Consider the following 21,495-nt stretch of genomic DNA (forward strand, 5'->3'; position numbering starts at 1 on the left):
TATGGTGGGCTGCAGGAGGTAGAGACATTCTATTCTGAGCATCTGAGATGAGGGGAAAAGCTCTGTGCCACACACCCAAAGGAATTCACCTTTCACTAAGAAGCGTGCTCCAAGCAGTTGCCTGTGGTGACAGGGGAAAATGTCAGGCGTTTTATATCTCTCGCTCGCCCTCCCTCTCTCTCTCTCTCTCTCGATGAGGGTCATAATGGCAGTGATTCATCACACACAAAAACGTCAGAATAATAGGTTTTATCTTCCCCATATTAAAGTCTCTGTAAATGAATTATTATTGATAGCGCACTAAGCGCAGATTTTAGGGATGCTGATGGACATTTGTCCTAAACAGCACTAAGGGCGATGTTATTCAGTGGTATTGGAGACTCAGCTTTCCTCCTCTACCCTGCTCTGGCGACAGGCAGCCTCATTCAATGAGTTGCTCCCATTCGACCTACAATCCCCACATGAAGCTTACAGGACCAATGAGGTCTCCAGTATGCACACAGGCTTGTCCCAGGGCTAGTTTGTATGCAGAAGCACTTCTCCAAACAGTGGGTCATCAGGGAGGTGAGCACCTGCATGCATTAAACCTGTCTCTGCAGCTCTGACCAGGGCGCAGTCTTTCCTATTAACAATGGGACATGGTGCTGCCAGCCAAATTCATGGTCATTGTGAACAAATCTGATCAGCAGAGAAACTCATTCCCCACACAACCTTGATTCAGCACCAACAGGCTGACCATTAAAATGCATTTGACAAAACTGAGGATTTTGAAAAGTGTAAAATATAATTTTTGATGCAAAAATGTTTAGTATGGCACATACATTACAAATCAGAACATTTGAGGACAATAGTTTGAGAACAATACCAGTTTATGAAAATGTTTCTAAATGATGGTAAATTGACCAATGTACTATAGATTAACCTTCTCTCTTGGACCCTGTGTGAGAAACTTGCACTCATTGCTGAATATCCAAACATGCTTGGACAATGAGCCTCTGTCAATTGTAGGCTACATTTTGTCATGGCCAGCATGAGAAACCACACCATATAAAAAACACTATAAAAGCCTGGACAACTCTCAGCAGGTCCCCCTTGGCTTTTTCCTTGACCGGAAGCACCGTGCCTTCTGCTGAACTTGTGACTCTGTCCCCTTCCCTGCAGACCACAGGAGACAGAGGAGAAAAGGGAGCCTGTTCCCTGTAGCACAAGATGTGGTTCACTAGCGGCCATGGATTCAACTTGAATTGCACTCACAGCACTTCAAAGACATTTGACACAGAACAGCTCAAGCCTGTCCGGTTGGAGGTCACTGCTACACACTCTCCCACTGTTCCTCAACCTCAGGTTAAAAAGAAAAACAAGCCACAAATTTACATCAAGATGACAGAATGTTTGTTTTACTTTATTTCCCTGCAAAAGTAAATGATTCAGAGAAATCTATAAGTAGTACTTCAGTAAGGACACACCAGTTTCCTGTAAAGGATGAAAATAAGAGCTTGACCTAAGTGGAAAACCACTGTATCCCCAAAATAGAGCCGGGGCACCCATGTGAAGAGCATTTGATGTATGAGCACAAATGACAGAGGTACAACAGAGCTAATTTGGAATCAAATATCAGTGAGTTTTACACATACATTCCCCCACTCATTATTGGAACATAAAGAACCAAGCTTTCTTTTTGATGTTTACTCAACCGTTGTGACCACCATAAAAAATAAATTGATTAACATGTTTTAATAGGAAGAGACAATTTATGCTTGATCTGAAAATGTGGTAGGACGCCCCGTATGGATGATGTGACGCAATTGCGGAGCCTACGGAGGAATCCAGAGGCCAAAATGAGCTCTGTACTGCATCGCCATAGCCTCTCAAATTCTGTAACAATGGAGAGTTCCATATAGCTCCGCATTTACATGATTGTTTGACGGTAGGTGAGGGCGGGAGGTCCTGTATAAACACAAGCTCACTTCCTTGACAACAGCTCTGCGCTGCTCCACGAAGCGCAAGAAGTATGAATGCCCTGACTTCTGAAGAGGCCGTACCGCTGTAAATGCTGCACGGCCAATGCAGACGTCGGATTGACCAAGTAGCGCCTACATATGAACTTCATGGCCTGTGAAACGACATGCTAAAGCTGAAATCCAGAGCACACATTTGGTGAGCTTAGGCACTTTTTTGTTTAGGGTTTCTGTGATGTGCTGTTCAAACTGGTAGCGTAGGCCTACACTGTGAACATAACAGTGACTCGTTTTGGGATGATCACTTTCTGTTTTTATGCTGGACATTTGTTCATAAAACAATTCTATTTCCCCCTGAAATTAAACAAATAACTTAGATTTTATAAGACACTAGATTTATCCTATAATATTCTGCCCGTTTCACAAAACCACTTCTAACAAACACTATTTATAATAATAATAAAAATTATACAAAATAAAGACATCAGGGTATATCAAGAATATACTTCAATGACTATAAAATGACAATCTTCCCAGGGATGCACTAAAAAGTACAATGGACCTGTATCTTTGGGTGACATTTCTTAGGCGAACAATTTTACAGTTCTAATTTTGGAGTATTATTCTATATATTCTGTAGCTTTCTTTGGGTTCAGGAAAAACCAGGAACCACAATTTCTGCACGATGACAAACATAACATAATAACTTATCATAACATTGTAGGAAGGGCCAAGACACCAGAGAAACAAGTTTCAAATTCATCTACAAAGAGCTTGGCTATAAGATCACAGAATACAGCAGTTAGAAGCTGCAAAGACAGAGAGAGTGACACCCACAACAAGGCACCTTAAGCCACAATCCAAATGATTCCATTGGAAAAACAACAACATTCTAAGACATCTGAGACAAGCAAATCCAGTCAGCACATATTGAGTCAACATCATTAGCTCAGTGGTCTGTGGAGCACACTGCTTGTCAGATCTGGGTATTTCAATTACTTTCAAATACACTTTGAAGTAGGTATTTAGATGTTTTTGTTATGGAAATACAAGCAGTTGAATATTAGAATGCATTTTGGAAATACATTTGTTAAGTATTTGAAAATAGTCAAATGCAGACAATTGTATTTTCAAATACAAATATTTTAATACCATGCATTTGAACCTGGTCCTAGAGGTATTATTTTAATTTGACATTTTTAATAGTTTAAAATAAAAAGCAATTTATAGGAAATTATTTGAAAATACTTGAAATAGAACTTTGGCCTGAACTGACTTTGGCCACATTATTTGAAAATACTCAAATTACACAGAAAATAAGTATTTTGCATAATACCTAAATACTTATTTAAACCCTGCTTGTTTATTGGCTGAGGGAACTATTCATAGGAAGATGGCTGCTCACACAAATGATGGGAATAAGATTAGAGCTGGTTATGGGTAGCGTTTGATAGAACTATGGCCATACGCTACTCTATGTGTGTTTGTTAATTTAAATCTGTCTCCATCTTTTCCCTGGTTTTTAGTTCAGTCCATGCGGCATATTTCAGGCCATGCTGGATTGCTAGACGAAAGGGCGATTTTCTTCAAGGCACAGCAAGAGAGCACAATTACTAACCACAATCAGTTTACATTCAGTTTCGCAAGGAAACCTCTCCTTCGAGCAGAAAAACACTCGCATTACAACACTAGCATAGGTTACTGTAGTCTTATGTAGTTACTGTAGTCTTATGCAGCATTAGAGAAAGCTGTTTAGTTTGTTATACTCCATGTCCACCCTCAATGTACAGACAAATCCTTTCTCTTATACAGCATTCTCAACATGCAGTGGAGAGGACTGGTTTGGACTACTGAAACCACGATGCAATAGAGTAAGATTAGTATTTTTTCTTTACTATTTTTTGCTGCCGGACATTTATGCAAAACATAAAACCAAAGTAAATTGGAGATCATGTTTTGAAATGGTTGACTACCTGGACTTGTCCAACAAGAAGACACCTTTTTCACAGTAATAATTATAAACAATAAAGGGATGGCACCATAAATACATTGTTAAACAATAAACAGCCTGCCCCTCACACTTCAGCACAATAATATCACATACAACGGGCAACTACAGAATAGCAAAAATAACAACCTTGACAAAAAAATACAATAGTATCAGGTCCCATTGGGTTCCTTGTGCCTTCTACTCCATAGGGAGTGTTAGAGCTCTGAGATCCACTCTGCCCTCCATACGTCTGTCCTGTTCTCTCACTGCAGATGGCTTGATTACAACCCTAACCCTCTGCCTCACGAGCTCTACCACACCAGAGCCAAGACCACTCTGTCTAGTAGGGTCAGTCGGTTAAAACCCACTGAGTTGGTGAAATTCACCCCTACTCCTGTCCCAGTGTCCTTCCTCGCTAGTTAATTCATTCCATGCAACTTAGAGGGAAGAAAGGGAGAAAATTATGAAGCAGTAAGTCAGAAAATGACAGCACTTTTGTTTGAAGTATCCTCCGTATGGTTCATTTATGATGACAGCTTTGAGAGATGTTGTGGTGTGGTCACTTTGACTTCTGTACACCGAGGGAGAGAAGGCCACTTGCATCCTTTCTCCACATGACAGGGCTGAGGAAGAAATTATTTCAGCCTTGGGTTCCAAAGAACCGCCAAAGACACAATCCAAATGGTCTCACAAACATGGTCCAGTCAGAGGGGCTGAGGCAGTTGGATGTGATTCTGAGGTTAAAAGGTAAATATGCAGCATTGTGGCACGTTCATATCACAGGCGTAGGCATGGAGGTGGAGGGTCACTGGTTACCCACTGGGCTGTCCATGGCATAGTAGGGGTCTGGGGGCTCTTGGAGCTCTGTCTCAACGGTTTCAACGTGGTCCTCCTCCTCCTCCTCTCGGTCCTGGGAGCTGGCCATGGTCCCGTAGCTCTGGTGAGCTGGGGAGGGCATCGGGGTCAGGCCTAGCTCCGGCTCCAGCAACACAGGTGCCACAAACAGCTGAGGAGAGGGACACAGAGACAAGTTACTAACGACTACAACTGAGATTTTACCCAAACATATCTTCTTGTTATGAGAATATTGTACAACTCTGTGAGGAATTGAGAGAGTGGTGTGATTGAAGGGAGGCAGGTACATTAGATGGGGTGGTGGAGGGGGTGGAGCTTCTCTCTGCATTAGCGAAGGCCCCTTCTGCTGGCTGGTCAGCAGACACCTGGTCTGACATCTGAAACACATTGGCACAGAAGTCATTTAGCCTTTGAGGGCCTGTGCTCTACACCCACCAGAAGTCCAGGAGGGGTCAAGAATAATCTCTCACTTAAATTATGACAGGGATTCAATCTCACCAGCACAGCCACAGCAGATGCTTAAACACCACTTCACATAAAGACAATGCATATGGTTTAGGCCTAATCAATGACGTTAGAGTTAATCGTAAAAAACTATTAAGGCTCTGCTAGCCTAGAGGCTAAAGACGTCACTACAGACCCTGGTTAGATTCCTGGCTGTATCACAACCGGCCGTGATTGGGAGTCCCATAGGGCTGCGCACAATTGGCCCAGCGTCGTCCGGGTTTGGCCATCATTGTAAATAAGAATTTGTTCTTAACTGACTTGCCTAGTTAAATAAAGGTAAAATAAAATGTAAATGAAAAACTCCACTATGTCCCATTGTTAATACTGTAGCTGACCTGGTAGCTTGATGACTTGTCAGGCTGTTTCCTAAGGCATAGGCCAAGGAGGGAGAAGGCAAGGCAGGAGAGCAGGGACACAAAGGTGAAGAGGGTGATGGGATGCACTGGGCCTGGAGCACAAAGGAAAGAGAAGAACCACAATCAAGACCTCACCACCATATGACCATTTAACATTTAAGTCATTTAGCAGACGCTCTTATCCAGAGCGACTTACAAATTGGAAAGTTCATACATATTCATCCTGGTCCCCCCGTGGGAATTGAACCCTGGTCCCCCCGTGGGAATTGAACCTACAACCCTGGCGTTGCAAGCGCCATTCTCTACCAACTGAGCCACACGGGACCACTCTAGCAGCCACTAAGCTATATCTGATTAACAGTGGCTAGCCCAAATGTATTGGTCCGTTTGATAGACTACGGTAACAGGAACCAGGAAGTACGCACCCAGTCTGAGCACGGAGAAGAACAGAAGCCAGAACATGCAGAGGATGGGCGCCACGATGACCTGGCTGATGGCTGCAGTGTGGATGCGCTGGTTGAGCTTGGTGGGCACGTAGGCATAATAGATGTTGTAGCGGTCCACCATGTGTTTCAGGATCAGGTAGAGCAGCCCTGAGAGAGAGACATTACAGAGCTGACTGATGAGGACATATACAGCCAATCACCTATTATAATATTGTTAACTTCTGTCTAAAGCATAGTTGAGGTCAATTCAACTCCCATTCCTGTCAGTTGACTTCGGAATTTACTGGAATTTAGATGGAATTGACCCCAACTCTGGGCTACAGAGTGAATCACAGGTTAAAGACAGCATGCAGTTGAGCCCAGGACTGATACAATGTGGAAGGCATGCGTCAAGGCCTGGAGAGTAGTAGTAAATAAAGGATTGTTGCGGCTCTGGGCAGAGACAGGAGTAAAGTGGGCGTCTGGCTCCCAGCTCGCTGTGTCTGAGTGTCTGGGACTACAGCACATTCACTTCACACAGTCTGAACCAGGCTGGCAGCAGAGGTGACCAACATTACAGTAGCAGGAGAGAGGCTTCCACTCCACACTGAGCGGACAAACACACAGGGAGGAGGAGGCACGCACAAACACACACTCACCAAAGGGCATGATGATGGGACAGGTGATACTGTAGGTTATGCTAACAGCATAGATGCACATGGTCCAGGCATACTGCAGACCAAACTGGAACTCATAGGCCTGGCTCTGGAGAGACCGACAAAACACACACACTTGAAAAGAAAAGTTACATCGATAATTCACACAAATAATACAGTCAAATACTGCTCCTCTCACCCGTTTGACGTGGATGCGCTCGGCCCCGGGCTTGGCCAAGCAGAGACGCAGAGCATACACCATCAGAGCTGGGATACGCAGCAGCTCCATGGCTGTGCCGATCAGGCTGGACGTAATCACGTAGTTCACAAAGAACGCTCCGTTATCAGGCAGGAACACACACCTGCACACAGAGGAGAGGAAGCAAAGCCTAGGTGCATGTTCGCTGTATATGGCAGTTATGCCAGCTAAGCATGGTACCATGGCATTAGAGGGCAGAACAATTAAACATACTCAAATTTTATATTCTTGTCTTCCAGGAAATTGACATCAAACAGCCACCTGAAGAACAGGTCCAGACTAGAGATGAAAGAACCACAGGTAGATTGGAGTATAAGTATAGGATCATGTGTAATCTCTGTAACGATCATAGCAGGAAACTATAAATGATCTGTTAGGTCAGCATGTATGTTTCTATATCCATACCTGGAGAGACCCAGCGAGGGCAGGATGATCACCATGAACACCAACAGTACAAAGCACTTGTGCATCGTGATCTGGTTCTCACTGGATCTGAGGACCCCACAACATGGACCACATTACAACAGAGGACATGTAGTTACAAAACACATGTTTGAAACATGCAGTATATGTTAGAATTGCACTCCCTCACATTCAATAAGCAACATTAAAATATTTTATTACTCTATTTCAAATGTAAAGGACTTCATAGTGGGCTCATTACCACGAGCAGAGCTTTTCACACCAATAACTGTAAACATTTGATTTGCATTAAGTCGTTCACACACCACGCCTTCACAACACATGGGTGGGTGGTGGGGGCGGTTATGTAAAGAGACGGTGCTCATAGGTGCCGTGTGAGGTTGTCTCCTTCGGATGCAGAGTTATTCTGCTCCTCAGTGCATAGTGACCATTGTGCATATCATTATCTCCACAGAGATCACTATGACAACCTGACTAGAGAAGTAGTGCAGGCAGACAGACAGAGAACGCAGAGAGAGAGAGCAAGAGCGCGAGAGAGAGAGCAAGAGCAAGAGCAAGAGCGAGAGAGCGAGAGCGAGAGACAGAGAGAACTGTTGAAGAAAGTGTTTTCAGGGACAGAACTAGGCCATATAGGTTAAGTGTCAGACAGTGTCTGCTGGGGCCTGCAGCAGTCCAGTACTCTACCTGGTCCAGTGAGACTCGAAGAAGGCCGAGTAGTAGACTATGAAGGGTAACAGGACAGAGAACGCCCAGAGCAGGAGGGTAGGGAAGAACTGAGTGATGATCGGGCTCTATGGGGAGAAACCAAAACATCATGAGTTCATTTTAATATAGTTCATTCTGGATTTTATTTGCTTTGGTACAGCACCACAAACACTAATTCTGAAGTGAATTCTGACCCTCAGGCTGTCAACAGGCCGGGTGACGTTGAGTTTGTCCATGGTGTTGACGATGATGGCGGGCGTGGTGAGGAAGAAGAGGAGGAGGAAGAGGAGGATGTTGAGCAGGACAAAGCGCAGCCACCAGCGGGAGCCGCACACCGACAGGTTCTCCCTGGAGACAGAGAAGTAAACAAGAAGTCAGATACTCATCTATCCAAAAGCCTTCACGTCATATCGCCACTAATATGTACTACTGTGTAAACAAAAGCAACCCCTAACGTGAGAGGGAGTATGCTGCAGCGCACTGACTACTCGGGAGTGGATAACAGGTTGGACACATCACACTCCTTTTTAAAGAAGGGAAACAGTCGGTTACCCAGAGCGACATGCAGAGGCAATGTGTCACAGCCGGCCGTGACCGGGAGCCCCACAATTGTCTAGACTACCTGCACCAGGAAGCAGTACTACTCCCTCCACACAAACTGCTATACACACAGCCAAGGAGGCATGAAACACAAACTGCTATACACACAGCCAAGGAGGCATGAAACACAAACTGCTATACACACAGCCAAGGAGGCATGAAACACAAACAGCTATACACACAGCCAAGGAGGCATGAAACACAAACTGCTATACACACAGCCAAGGAGGCATGAAACACAAACTGCTATACACACAGCCAAGGAGGCATGAAACACAAACTGCTATACACACAGCCAAGGAGGCATGAAACACAAACTGCTATACACACAGCCAAGGAGGCATGAAACACAAACTGCTATACACACAGCCAAGGAGGCATGAAACACAAACTGCTATACACACAGCCAAGGAGGAATGAAACACAAACTGCTATACACACAGCCAAGGAGGAATGCCTCATCGGCTAATCCCACCATACATATGTAACACTCACATTATGTAACCTCAGAGAGGCTGATGGTTACCATGTAACCTCAGAGAGGCTGATGGTTACCATGTAACCTCAGAGAGGCTGATGGTTACCATGTAACCTCAGAGAGGCTGATGGTTACCATGTAACCTCAGAGAGGCTGATGGTTACCATGTAACCTCAGAGAGGCTGATGGTTACCATGTAACCTCAGAGAGGCTGATGGTTACCATGTAACCTCAGAGAGGCTGATGGTTACCATGTAACCTCAGAGAGGCTGATGGTTACCATGTAACCTCAGAGAGGCTGATGGTTACCATGTAACCTCAGAGAGGCTGATGGTTACCATGTAACCTCAGAGAGGCTGATGGTTACCATGTAACCTCAGAGAGGCTGATGGTTACCATGTAACCTCAGAGAGGCTGATGGTTACCATGTAACCTCAGAGAGGCTGATGGTTACCATGTAACCTCAGAGAGGCTGATGGTTACCATCTAAACCCTTCATTTTATAACTGATCTCAAATACACTAAACTACCAACGAACAATTTCAATGTAAAAAAATAACACACCATCTAAGATAACCCACACAAATATAATTCTAAAATCCATCTAATTAAGATGGTTAAATGGTTGAGTGGAACGGCCACATGGCAGTGACTAGAGACGGCGCTCTTGTAAGAGAAAGTAACAGATTAACGACCTCTGCAAACAGCTTTAAAAGTCTGTGGCAGGGCACAGCTCGTTAATATGCGTCAGGTTGAATTCCGGCCTCAGTACAGATAGATAACCAAATGGGAGGGAATTTCTAGCCTTGATCTGCTATCAGATAACCTCCTCACTCACCAGATGATGTCGCTTGGAGCTGGGGCATAGCCTACACCCCACCTGTGAGACTGAACTACCGTGGTGATGCTAGACTGCTTGGGTCTCCGACGGCAACGGAGCCGGCTGTAGTCCTTGACAATACTGTAGGGAGAAACACAACACACAAAGTCATCACACAGAACGGGCAGAGACACACTCATGAACACATTCAATCAAACCCTGTAACATATCATTATATTGGTGTGCCATGCATGCACTGCGGGAGACTGCAGAACAGTGCATTAACATGTCAGAGGTCAGGGGTCATAGTTCACTCACACAGCAGTCATCCTCTCATCCCGAAAAGTCACGAAGGCGATGCCCAGCCTCTTGAGCGAGATGCGATGCTTCTCTGCATTAAACTCATCAGTCAGTTTCTCCTCGAACTCACTGTAGTACTGCTCTGCATCCACCTGCAAAGAGTTGAAAATATAGATTAGCGACATACCAGTATTATTCATCAAGTCTAGTCATGTCCCTTACTGCATTTCTATTCAGATAGTTGAAACTACACATTGCCGCTCAAATCAAATGTAGTTTTTTAGTGCCATCCGGTGGCAAAACACAATCAATGCAACATAATTACTATGACCAAGGTTCACTAACGTTTCTGTTACAAAAGTACCTGCTCAAAGCCGCACACGTCACAGCAGAAAATGGTAGCACAGGGGTGGGTCTTAATCATGATCTTCCCCTCCTTCTGGGACATAGTGGCGAAATACAGCCTTCCTTTCATCGCCTTCCGTCTGAAACACAACAATTAAAATCTACACAGAGGTAAAAAACAACAAAACAATGATTGTATTGGATTACTGATTAATTTCTCTATATTGTCATAGTTACTGTACCGCTCAGAGTCCAGCATCATCAGTTTGTGTATATTGAAGCAGAAGCGGACGTCAGTGACAGTACAGCTGGGGTAAGCCTCACTAGAGTGGAGGGAAGAGGGACTAGGTTTATTACTAATCAGCATTATTTTGAGTGTGTAAAGAAGTGAGAAGTAAACATAATATTACTGGAAGTGTTTTGTGATGAGGCCTGGGTCTGAGATCTCTCTTGGGATGCAGGTGATCATGAGAGTCCTGGCCACCTGACAAAAAACAACAATACGTTTGCCAATAATAAAAGTAAGATGGTAACCATGCATTACACACATCAAAAGGTGTCTCTTTCAGTTTTCAGAGACAGTAACCTGACCATGGTACCTAGTAATCATTACACATTTGGCCAGTGGTGGAAAAAGTACCCAATTGTCATACTTGAGTGAAAGTAAAGATGCCTTAATAGAAAATGACTCAAGTAAAAGTGAACGTCACCCAGTAAAATACTACTTGAATAAAAGTCTAAAAGGTATGTGGTTTTAAATAACCTTAAGTATCAGAAGTAAAAGAATAAATCATTTCAAATTCCTTATGTTAAGCAAACCAGATGGCACCATTTCCTTGATTCTTTTAGTTACAGATAGCCAGGGGAACACTCCAACACTAAGACATAATTTACAAACGAAGCATGTGTGTTTATTGAGTCCACCAGATCAGAGGCAGTAGGGATGACCAGGGATGTTCTCTGGATAAGTGAGTGAATTGGACCATTTTCCTGTCCTGCTAAGCATTAGAAATATAATGAGTACTTTTAGGTGTCAGGGAAAACATATGGAGTAAAAAGTACATTATTTTCTTTAGGAATGTAGCGAAGTAAAAGTTGTCAAACATATAAATAGTAAAGTATAGATACCCCAAAAACTACTTAAGTAGTAATTTCAAGTATTTTTTCTTAAGTACTTTACACCACTGCATTTGGCCAGGTTTGAGGAGCCCTCACACACCTTCTCGTCCTCTCTGTACTCCAGGCGTGAGGAGTGGTGGGCCATACACAGCACTGTGATGATGAAGTAGAGCAGAGCAAAGATACTGTGGAGCCACAGGAAGCTGTCCCTAAGAGAAGATAAAGAAAAGGCATTTCACATGACTCTTGAATAACCATGGTGGTCTCAAGATATTCATGAACATTTCTTGAAGTTGTCAAAAATAGAAGACCCAGCCCTTTGACCTACTTTGCAGGAAGATTAGCCACAGTCGTTCTTCCAAAATTTTCAGGATTATCCCCTACACAAAAGAAAACATATGAGAGTTGTGTAACAGTCATTTTTTTGGAAGAAAGAGACTTCAAACTTTAAATGGACTTTAAGAGGAATACCCTCATCTTTATATGGTTAAGATGGCAATAGGATCAAACAGAGGATTGTCTCATCCAATTTAGTAAAAACTCAGTGAAAAGTTTAAGACAGAATTGCGAGATTAGTCACGTCTCCACCCTCTATTTTAGTTTCGCTCCATTTATGTACTGTTTCTATGGTGACCGATATAAGGGTGTTGGTTAATTTAACGACGGGGTGACACAATGGTCCATATAGATGACAGCCAACAGTAATAAAGTGGCTATGGAGAACCCTGGTCCCCCCAGACCTCAAACGTGTTTGCTTTACATTCTATATGGGAGCTTACTCAACATTTAACTGCCAACTGTCATTTATTCTACTATCCATTACAGCTAACAACCTCTGACACCAAAGTGTATGTCGGGAGGAAATTAAAGTTTTCATATTCATACTCTTTTTCTTGGGGAAGGTCTAAGTTAAATACCACTAATGTAACTCAATTGAGCACTAAGTCAAATTACAGACAATGTCTGTGTTTGTATCTGTGGTGTGTGTGTGTGCACGTTTGACTGTGTGGCCTACGTTTCGGATATCCCTGGGCAGACTGTCAGTTTGTGTTTATAACTGTGGTGTATATGTGTGTGTGTGAGTGCAAGCCCACCCACGTGTGTGTGTGTGTATGCGTGCATCTGTGTGTTTGCATATGCATGTGTGGCCTGGTCTCTCCTTGCGAGGTGCCCCTCTACCTCCCCTGCCATTTAGGATATCCCTGGGCCTCCCAACACGGGCCAAGGCCTCCCTCTAAATTACCTAGGAGGTTCCCGGAAAAGTTGACAGGCAGGATGATGGCCAAAGACAGCAGGCAGACCACGGTCATGAGCAGGATGATGTGGCGCTGGAAGGACAGGTAGGTCGTAGCGTCGATGCCACATTTACTCCTGATCTCATCATCCCTGGAGAGACAACACAGAGAGAGAGGATCCAAAACTGGGGAGGGAGGGAGAGAGAGGATCTTCCCAGGGTGGCAGACTCAGTAGGCTGGGATTTAAACTCACCCTAAAGAGACAAAACCCAAAGTTAGAAAGAAGCAGTTTGTTGTTGAGAAGGGGACTACAGGGGACAGCATGTACTTGCTGCCAAACATACCCCCGTCAAACTGACGATACTACCGATCCTTGACTTCGGCGATGTCATTTACAAAATAGCCTCCAACACTCAGCAAATTGGATGCTCGTGTTGGCTGGCCCTCGCTTCATATTCGTCGCCAAACCCACTGGCTCCAGGTCATCTATAAGTCTTTGCTAGGTAAAGCCCCGCCTTATCTCAGCTCACTGGTTACCATAGCAGCACCCACCCCTAGCACGCGCTCCAGCAGGTATATTTCACTGGTCACCCCCAAAGCCAACACCTCGTTGGCCGCCTTTCCTTCTAGTTCTCTGCTGCCAATGACTGGAACGAATTGCAAAAATCACTAAAGCTGGAGAATTATATCTCCCTCATTAAGAATCAGCAGTCAGAGCAGCTCACAAATCATTGCACATCTGTAAATAGCCCATCCAACTACCTCATCCCCATATTATTATTATTTTTGCTCCTTTGCACCCCAGTATCTCTACTCGCACATTCATCTTCTGCACATCTATCACTCCAGTGTTTAATGGCTAAATTGTAATTACTTCGCCACTACGGCCTATTTATTGCCTTACCTCCCTAATCTTACCTCATTTGCACACACTGCATATAGATTTTTTTATATTATTGACTGTACGTTTGTTTATTCCATATGTAACTCTGTGTTGTTGTATGTGTCGAACTGCTTTGCTTTATCTTGGCCAGGTCGCAGTTGTGAATGAGAACTTGTTCTCAACTGGCCTACCTGGTTAAATAAAGGTGAAAAAAAAAAACGGGAAAAAAAAAACACACTTTGAAAAAAGGGTTCCAAAAGGCTGTTACTCTGTTCCCATAAGATAACCCTTTTTGGTTATACCTGGAACCCAAAAGGGTTCTTCAAAAGGTTATCCTACAGGGACAGCCGAAGAACCCTTTTAGGTTCTAGATAGCACCTTTTTTCTTAAGAGTGTGGGATTGTGGAGGGAAGGGTAGAATCGTCTTCCGTGCCGAGACGGATTCAGAGGTACTCCACGGTAGTGATATTATGGGGCCTGCTCCTCATGCCTCAGTGTAACTATGCCACTACACTCCTGCCAAACCTGTGGTGGCTAAGGGGAGCCCAAGCGGGAGGGTCTGAAAACCCACTTGTCTCTGAAATAACAGGAGGTGCCTGCTGGTCCCACGGCAGGGAGGCAGGCTAGGCCACACAGAGCTATCATGGTGGGTTAGCACTTTTCCAGGGATCCCAGGGTGAGGTATACAGTCAGCTACTAACACAAGGACTAAAAACCAGCACCCAGATGCACCATAATACTTTGGAAACCATGGACACAGAGGAAGTCACTGTTTTACGGGCCTTAATTTGTTGAGTGAAAGTGAGTCAGACTCGAGCAAGTGCAAATAGTCTATGGTAAATCATGGCACAAATGATCCCATGAGCACACACCCGTTTGTTTTCGCTGCTTAATGAGATATACATATCAACATTGAAGAGAAGAGCAATAAAACATGATAGAAACGAGGATGGGGTTGAGTGTTAAAGGGTCAAGAGTTTTACACTTACTTCATATGATAGATTGTTGTAAGCCAAGAGCAGAAGCCCTAGAGATGGAGCAAAAACATAAAACATTCAGTGGATCGCTTATTAAATACAAATCGATGACAGACTACGTGGTAGGCATTGCACAGCACGCCTGACTCGCCACGCATCTGTCATTTGCATAACATTAAGGCCTACGAGCTGAAAGGGTAATGGGGCTTTAATAGGTCTAGTCTGAGGCATAAACGACTTTACTGCTGTCAAACTCTTGGAGAAGACCTCATGTCTGAGTCAGTCCCACTCCATCATAAACATGGTGTGTCACATCGATGGTGGTGGTGACCCTAAACAGTCACGCAGGTGTCTATGAAGTCATTGTCTGAACAGTCCGCCTTTTCATATTTTGTTTTTGTTTGTGCAGTTGGACGTTTTATCAACTCAATTAAGGACAAGTGCTTTGGTCAGTGTCAGAAAAAGGTGTGCCCCACTTTTATTCACACTCAAAAAGGTCACCCTTCATAAGCTATACCCCTAGACCCATCCTGCGGTCTGGAGTTGGATCCATAATAACATTTGGACTCACCAAGTCCTTGGTCTCGGAGTCTGACGGGCTGGACTCTGATGGGGACTTCTCCTTCTCACTCTGCTCTCCGTAGAACAACGACGTGAGGCTGAGAAACAGAAGAAATACCAGGATTATCACATTGATGGACAATGTGTTCCTTCCTACAGAATAGGAGGGAAGGAAGCTTATCATGTAGATTGGCATCCCATGAGGGAAGATACTGTACTGCATGAGCAACAAGTCAGCGCAATATGAGACTACAGCCATTAAACACATTCTTGGAAGGATGATTTCTAGACAGTCACATGGACAGCGTTGAGTGACTGTGGGAAGTTAATATCCTTTCCTTCCCACAGACAGGTGGGCACAGAGCCTGCAGACAGCATGAGTGCTAATAGTGTTGGCTGGGTCTAATAGCTTTTCCATGCAGGCCCCTGTACACCTCTTAGAACTCAAGTCAAACTGAAACAGAGGATTCTCCAGCACAGCTGAGATCATATCAATGATAGGAGGGGAAATAAAGGGGCTAGACAGTGTTCCTGGAATCCAATGAAGCATTGTGATGATTAAGTTTGGTGACGTTTCTCTCGTTGCGACGTCGCAGATAGCTCTACAGCAAGACACTTTTTAGCGGCATTATTGAATTAGCGCGACGGCAGCCCGCTCGGCAGATGTCGCTGACTCCGGGGTGGCAGAGAGCCGCTGCTGGTCAGGCAGAACTAATCAACCCCACGCTCACTGGAGAGTGGCTCCAGGTCAGAAGTAAGCTGTTGCAGTGCCTCAATCTGCAGACCCACACAGACTACTGACTGGACCTCAGACCACTTCGAAAGCAAAAAATGTCCTAAAAGTCCGAAAAATCTGAATGCTCCTACAGAGCTACTGTGTGTGTGTGTGTGTGTGTCTGCCTGTGCCATGAATGCTTTATGAATATTATGGTATCAACATTGAAGATCTTGGAACAAAAATAGAGATACTCACAGATTGTGATGTGTGTAAAAAGTGATTAAAAACTAATTATAGTAAAGCAATGCAATACTGTAACAGCTCATTCAAAGCAAGAAAGCCAGGGAAAACAAAGTATTTTGTATTTATTATGGATCCCCGGCAGCAGCGACTCTTCCTGGGCTCCGGCAAAATGAAGGCAGTTAATACAATTTTAAAAACATTACAATACATTCATAGATTTCACAACACACACTGTGTGCCCTCAGGCCCCTACTTCACCAATACCACATATCTACAGTACTAAATCCATGTGTATGTATAGTGCGTGTGTGTATGCATGTGTTGGTGCCAATGTTTGTGTTGCTTCACAATCCCCGCTGTTCCATAATGTGCTTATCTGTTTGTTTTAATCTAATTGTACTGCTTGCGTCTGTTACCTGATGTGGAATAGAGTTCCATGTAGTCATGGCTCTATGTAGTACTGTGTGCCTCCTGTAGTCTGTTCTTGGACTTGAGGCATGTCTTGTGGGGTATGCATGGGTGTCCGAGCTGTGTGCCAGTAGTTTAGACAGACAGCTCGGTGCATTCAACATGTCAATACCTCTCATAAATAAAAGTAGTGATGAAGTCAATCTCTCCTCCATTTTCAGCCAAGAGAGATTGACATGCATATTATTAATATTAGCTCTGTGTACATCCAAGGGCCGTGCTGCCCTGTTCTGAGCCAATTGCAATTTGCATTTTTTCCCGCAATTTCTGTCCTTTTGTGGCACCTGACTACACGACTGAACAGTAGTCAAGGTGCGACAAAACTAGGGCCTGTAGGACCTGCCTTGTTGATAGTGTTGTTAAGGCAGAGCATCGCTTTATTATAGACAGACTTCTCCCCATCTTAGCTACTACTGCATCAATATGTTTTGACCATGACAGTTTACAATCTAGGGTTATTCCAAGCAGTTTAGTCATCTCAACTTGTTTAATTTCCACATTATTTATTACAAGATTTAGCTGAGGTTTAGGGTTTAGTGAGTGTTTTGTTCCAAATACAATGCTTTAAGTTTTAGAAATATTTAGAGCTAACTTATTCCTTGCCACCCACTCTGAAACTAACAGCAGCTCTTTGTTGAGTGTTGCAGTCATTTCAGTCGCTGTAGTAGCTGACGTGTATAGTGTTGAGTCATCCGCATACATAGACACTCTGGCTTTACTCAGTCAGTGGCATGTCGTTAGTAAAAAAAAATTGAAAGCAAGGGGCCTAAACAGCTACCCTGGGGAATTCCTGATTCTAACTGGATTATATTTGAGAGGCTTGTTGTTGTTAGACTGAGTTGTTAGACAAGTAACAACTGAGTTGTTAGACAAGTAACTCTTTATCCACATTATAGCAGGGGGTGTAAATCCATAACACATACGTTTTTCCAGCAGTAGACTATGATCGATAATGTCAAAAGCGGCACTGAAGTCTAACAAGACAGCCCCCACAATCATTGTATCATCAATTTCTCTCAGCCAATCATCAGTCATTTGTGTAAGTGCTGTGCTTGTTGAGTGTCCTTCCCTATAAACATGCTGAAATTCTGTTGTCAATTTGTTTACTATGAAATAGCATTCTATTTGGTCAAACACAATTTTCCCCAGAAGTTTACTAAGGGTTGGTAACAGGCTGATTGGTCGGCTATTTGAGCCAGTAAAGGGGACTTTACTATTCTTGGGTAGTGGAATGACTTTAGCTTCCCTCCAGGCCTGAGGGCACACACTTTCTAGCAGGCTTAAATTGAAGATATGGCAAATAGGAGTGGCAATATTGTCTGCTATTATCCATCCAGATTGTCAGACCCCAGTGGCTTGTCATTGTTGAAAGACAACAATTTTTTCACCTCTTCCACACTGACTTTGCGGAATTCAAAAGTACAATTCTTTCATAATTTGGTCCGATATACTTGGATGTGTAGTGTCAGCGTTTGTTGCTGGCATGTCATCCCTAAATTTGCTAATCTTGCCAATATCAGTGGGCTTTGTGATGAATGAACTCTGATTCAATGAATGAAGGAACCAAAAATGTCCTAAAATTTCATTTAAGGTGCTCCAAAGCTTTTTACTATCATTCATCTTTGTTTCAGAGTATATTTTCTATTTCTTTTTAGTTTAGTCACATGATTTCTTAATTTGCAGTACGTTTGCCAAATCAGTTGGGCTGCCAGATTTAATTGCCATACCTTTTTCCTCGTCCATCTCAAACATACAATTCCTCATCAATCCAAGGGGATTTATCAGTTTTTAGAGTCATTTTCATAATGGGTGCGTGCTTATTAGTAACTGGAATAAGTAGTTTCATAAATGCATCAAGCGCAGCATCTGGTTGTTCCTCATTACACACCAGCAAATATTCTTTACATCATCAACATATGAATCACTACAAAACTTCTTGTATGACCTCATATACACTATATTAGGCCCAGCCTTTAGAACTTTGGTTTTCCTAGATATGACTATTTGCAGATATGGCTATTATTAGTATGAGAATGCCTGAGCAGTACCATGCCTTCTCAGGAGGGGGAGCTAATATCAAGGAGCATTGTCAAGTGGTCATGAATTATGCTTTCAATATATTCAGTATATTATAGATCTGGTATGGAGATCTTGAGTGTTGCCTCAACTCATATACCAAACCTATAACATACTGAGTATGAATGGAGGATGAGAGCAAAGGCTTTACTGTACCTGTCATTCTCCATCAATAGAGCCAGACGGCCATAGTCCCAAGCAGCCTTCCTCAAACAGGAGAAGATCAGCAAAAGAAACTGCAATATAAAGAATGAGTTATAGGACATAGGGAGCTCCTCAGAACACTCACCCATCTCTCTTTTAAGTCTTAAACATAAAAATATATATTTTGACTTGCATGTACATCATGGATTTGCAGATGGAATAAATCTCATGAGGAATGCACAAATAATATTCAACAGCAATAACAATATATTTTCCAAAGAGTTGTATGTGGTTGGTTGTCTTGGAAACTACCAAGGAGAGGTCAGCATGTATACTCAGGCTAGTGTAGTCAATAGCAGGGGCGTTTCTACGATTTGAAGACATTGGGAGCTTAGTATGGAATTTCAACAGCAAAATGCATGAATTTGGTGCACTTTGAGATGAACATTGAGAGTTACCTGAAAAATATCTAAACTTGTACCTTCCCACAGCAGACACTGGAAGTACTCAATTAGTTGCTATTGTGGGTCTCTGTACTCTGGAACACATACATCTATAGTGTATTGGCAAAAACTACTCGACAACTTCAAATATAGGTCTCTGAATGAAGGAACTGTCTCTTTACTGTCTTTGCGCTAAGCTCCCAATGTCTTCAAATCGTATTGACTACACTAGCCTGAGCGGTCTGTGTTGTCTGGGGTTTTTCTCCAGCACCTATTCTTCTGTTGCTGTCTCTGTGTCTTGTCTGGTGTGTCTAGTTTGAAAGGGCAAATGCACTTTGTCCTCGTTTTAAATTTGATTCATTAAGAAATACTGGCGGTCACACGACTGAGTAAGTTTCGGGGTGTGGCTTGATGTGGGTGTCTCGTGTGTTCGCAGGTGGGAAGAGTTAGCCAAATTATTTCGCCTGATAGCGTCAGCCGGCTGGTGTGCGACCTGACTGACTTTGGATAGCCTATCTCCAGGGCTAGTTAGAGATGGTGAATACCTTACAATGGAAATGAGACAATATGTTCATGTTGCACACCTTTAAGTTTGATGATTACTTGTGTGCTGCCAGCTGTGGGAAGGATTGAAACAAAACCAACCTTAATTTACGTTGTGATGCAGTCATGTCCACAAGTCTCACAAAACTCAGTTTGACCAAAATGATCCTGACTCATATCGAAGCCTCATGCTGTTTTCTAAAGGAGAAGTTGATTTTTAGGGCCAGTTGCTCTTTAAAGTTACTGTATACTGACATGACCAGAGCATCTCAACTGTAAAGACAAATTCAAGTGTGCGCATAACACAACTCTGAACATGACAGATAAGCAACATAGCACCTAGGCTATATGAATACAAAGAAACATAAGCCCCTGAAAAATGTACCTGTAGAATGGATAAGTTATAAGACCTCGTCAGTTCTACCAGCTAGTGTGAGATTTTCAAATGACACAACATCTGAGGTCACATAACTTAAGGGCCTATGTATTTTCAATATTCTGTTCACATACAATCTAACACAGTAAAATGGCCATCTTTTCTCCTCTTTCTGGCTGCCCTCCCCATCCCTTCAAAGTTCAAGTTTGTTTATTTTTCATATACACATGAAATACTCACTGCAATGAAATGCTTACTTGCAGGTTAACCTCTCGACAATGCAACACTAGAAAAAGTAAATAACTAAGTGAATAAAATAGGAACAAAAATAAATGCTCAATTAAATAATTTCACCAATTTAATAAAGATCTTTTTTTTTCTACAAATAGTTACATAGCCTATATGGAAATAACAGACATGAGCCATGCATGTTTACCTGTAGAATGGAATAGGTTACAAGACCTCTATGATTCACATAATTTAGCCAGTTCTACCACCTCAACATTGCTAATTTTAAAAACAGGTTTAAATATGTTGTAGTCAAGTTCTGCTTCAGTCCACAGGAGGGCACTGTGTCACTGTCAAAATATATACTTCAGTTAGAAAAACGTTCTCTTCGGTCTCAGCTAGCCAACCAGTCAGTAGGTCACTAGAGGCTTCTTGCAGTGCCTGCTACTGACTAGCGCAGCACATTGTATTGTTTATTTTTGTCATTAAAATGTGTGAGTAAAATATTTTATTTTCATATCAGACAAAACATTTTAAAAAAATAAAGGTTTGGGGCTGGAACAAAAACATCTGGGCTCACTGGTCAATAGCAAGACAACTGAATAGACCCCTGTCCCCTACTCTCAAAACACACAGGAAGTGAGAACCAGGGAATCATTACGAAGGAGAGAGAGTATGTGTTGGAGAGCACATATTACACTGTATGGGAAAAACATGATCATCTCTCATTTTACACAATATCCTGTGAAATAGATCTATTAAATGAATAGCGTATTCAGACCCGTTGACCTTATCCACATTTTG

General features: G+C 43.0%; 1 protein-coding gene across 5 annotated transcripts in view; it reads right to left on the reverse strand.

The window, feature by feature from the left end:
• Positions 1-1,375: 1,375 nt before the first annotated feature.
• Positions 1,376-21,495, reverse strand: part of LOC129811689 (calcium permeable stress-gated cation channel 1-like) — a 41,470-nt gene continuing 21,350 nt past the window's right edge. For all 5 annotated transcript variants that reach the window (XM_055863202.1, XM_055863203.1, XM_055863204.1 and 2 more), the window contains 21 exons: positions 19,114-19,193; positions 15,463-15,550; positions 14,904-14,941; positions 13,040-13,182; positions 12,125-12,176; positions 11,897-12,005; positions 11,088-11,161; positions 10,920-11,000; positions 10,697-10,817; positions 10,351-10,484; positions 10,051-10,173; positions 8,329-8,482; positions 8,114-8,220; positions 7,412-7,498; positions 7,220-7,285; positions 6,947-7,109; positions 6,751-6,856; positions 6,092-6,259; positions 5,646-5,758; positions 5,091-5,180; positions 1,376-4,954 (listed from right to left, as the gene is read on the reverse strand). In XM_055863202.1, the coding sequence (XP_055719177.1) occupies positions 4,754-4,954; positions 5,091-5,180; positions 5,646-5,758; positions 6,092-6,259; positions 6,751-6,856; positions 6,947-7,109; positions 7,220-7,285; positions 7,412-7,498; positions 8,114-8,220; positions 8,329-8,482; positions 10,051-10,173; positions 10,351-10,484; positions 10,697-10,817; positions 10,920-11,000; positions 11,088-11,161; positions 11,897-12,005; positions 12,125-12,176; positions 13,040-13,182; positions 14,904-14,941; positions 15,463-15,550; positions 19,114-19,193 (2,298 nt within the window). In that variant the 3' untranslated portion in view covers positions 1,376-4,753. The remainder of the gene's footprint in view (positions 4,955-5,090; positions 5,181-5,645; positions 5,759-6,091; positions 6,260-6,750; positions 6,857-6,946; positions 7,110-7,219; positions 7,286-7,411; positions 7,499-8,113; positions 8,221-8,328; positions 8,483-10,050; positions 10,174-10,350; positions 10,485-10,696; positions 10,818-10,919; positions 11,001-11,087; positions 11,162-11,896; positions 12,006-12,124; positions 12,177-13,039; positions 13,183-14,903; positions 14,942-15,462; positions 15,551-19,113; positions 19,194-21,495) is intronic.

The sequence above is a fragment of the Salvelinus fontinalis genome, chromosome 15, assembly GCF_029448725.1.
Source record: "Salvelinus fontinalis isolate EN_2023a chromosome 15, ASM2944872v1, whole genome shotgun sequence".
In the NCBI taxonomy this organism is placed as follows: Eukaryota; Metazoa; Chordata; class Actinopteri; order Salmoniformes; family Salmonidae; genus Salvelinus; species Salvelinus fontinalis.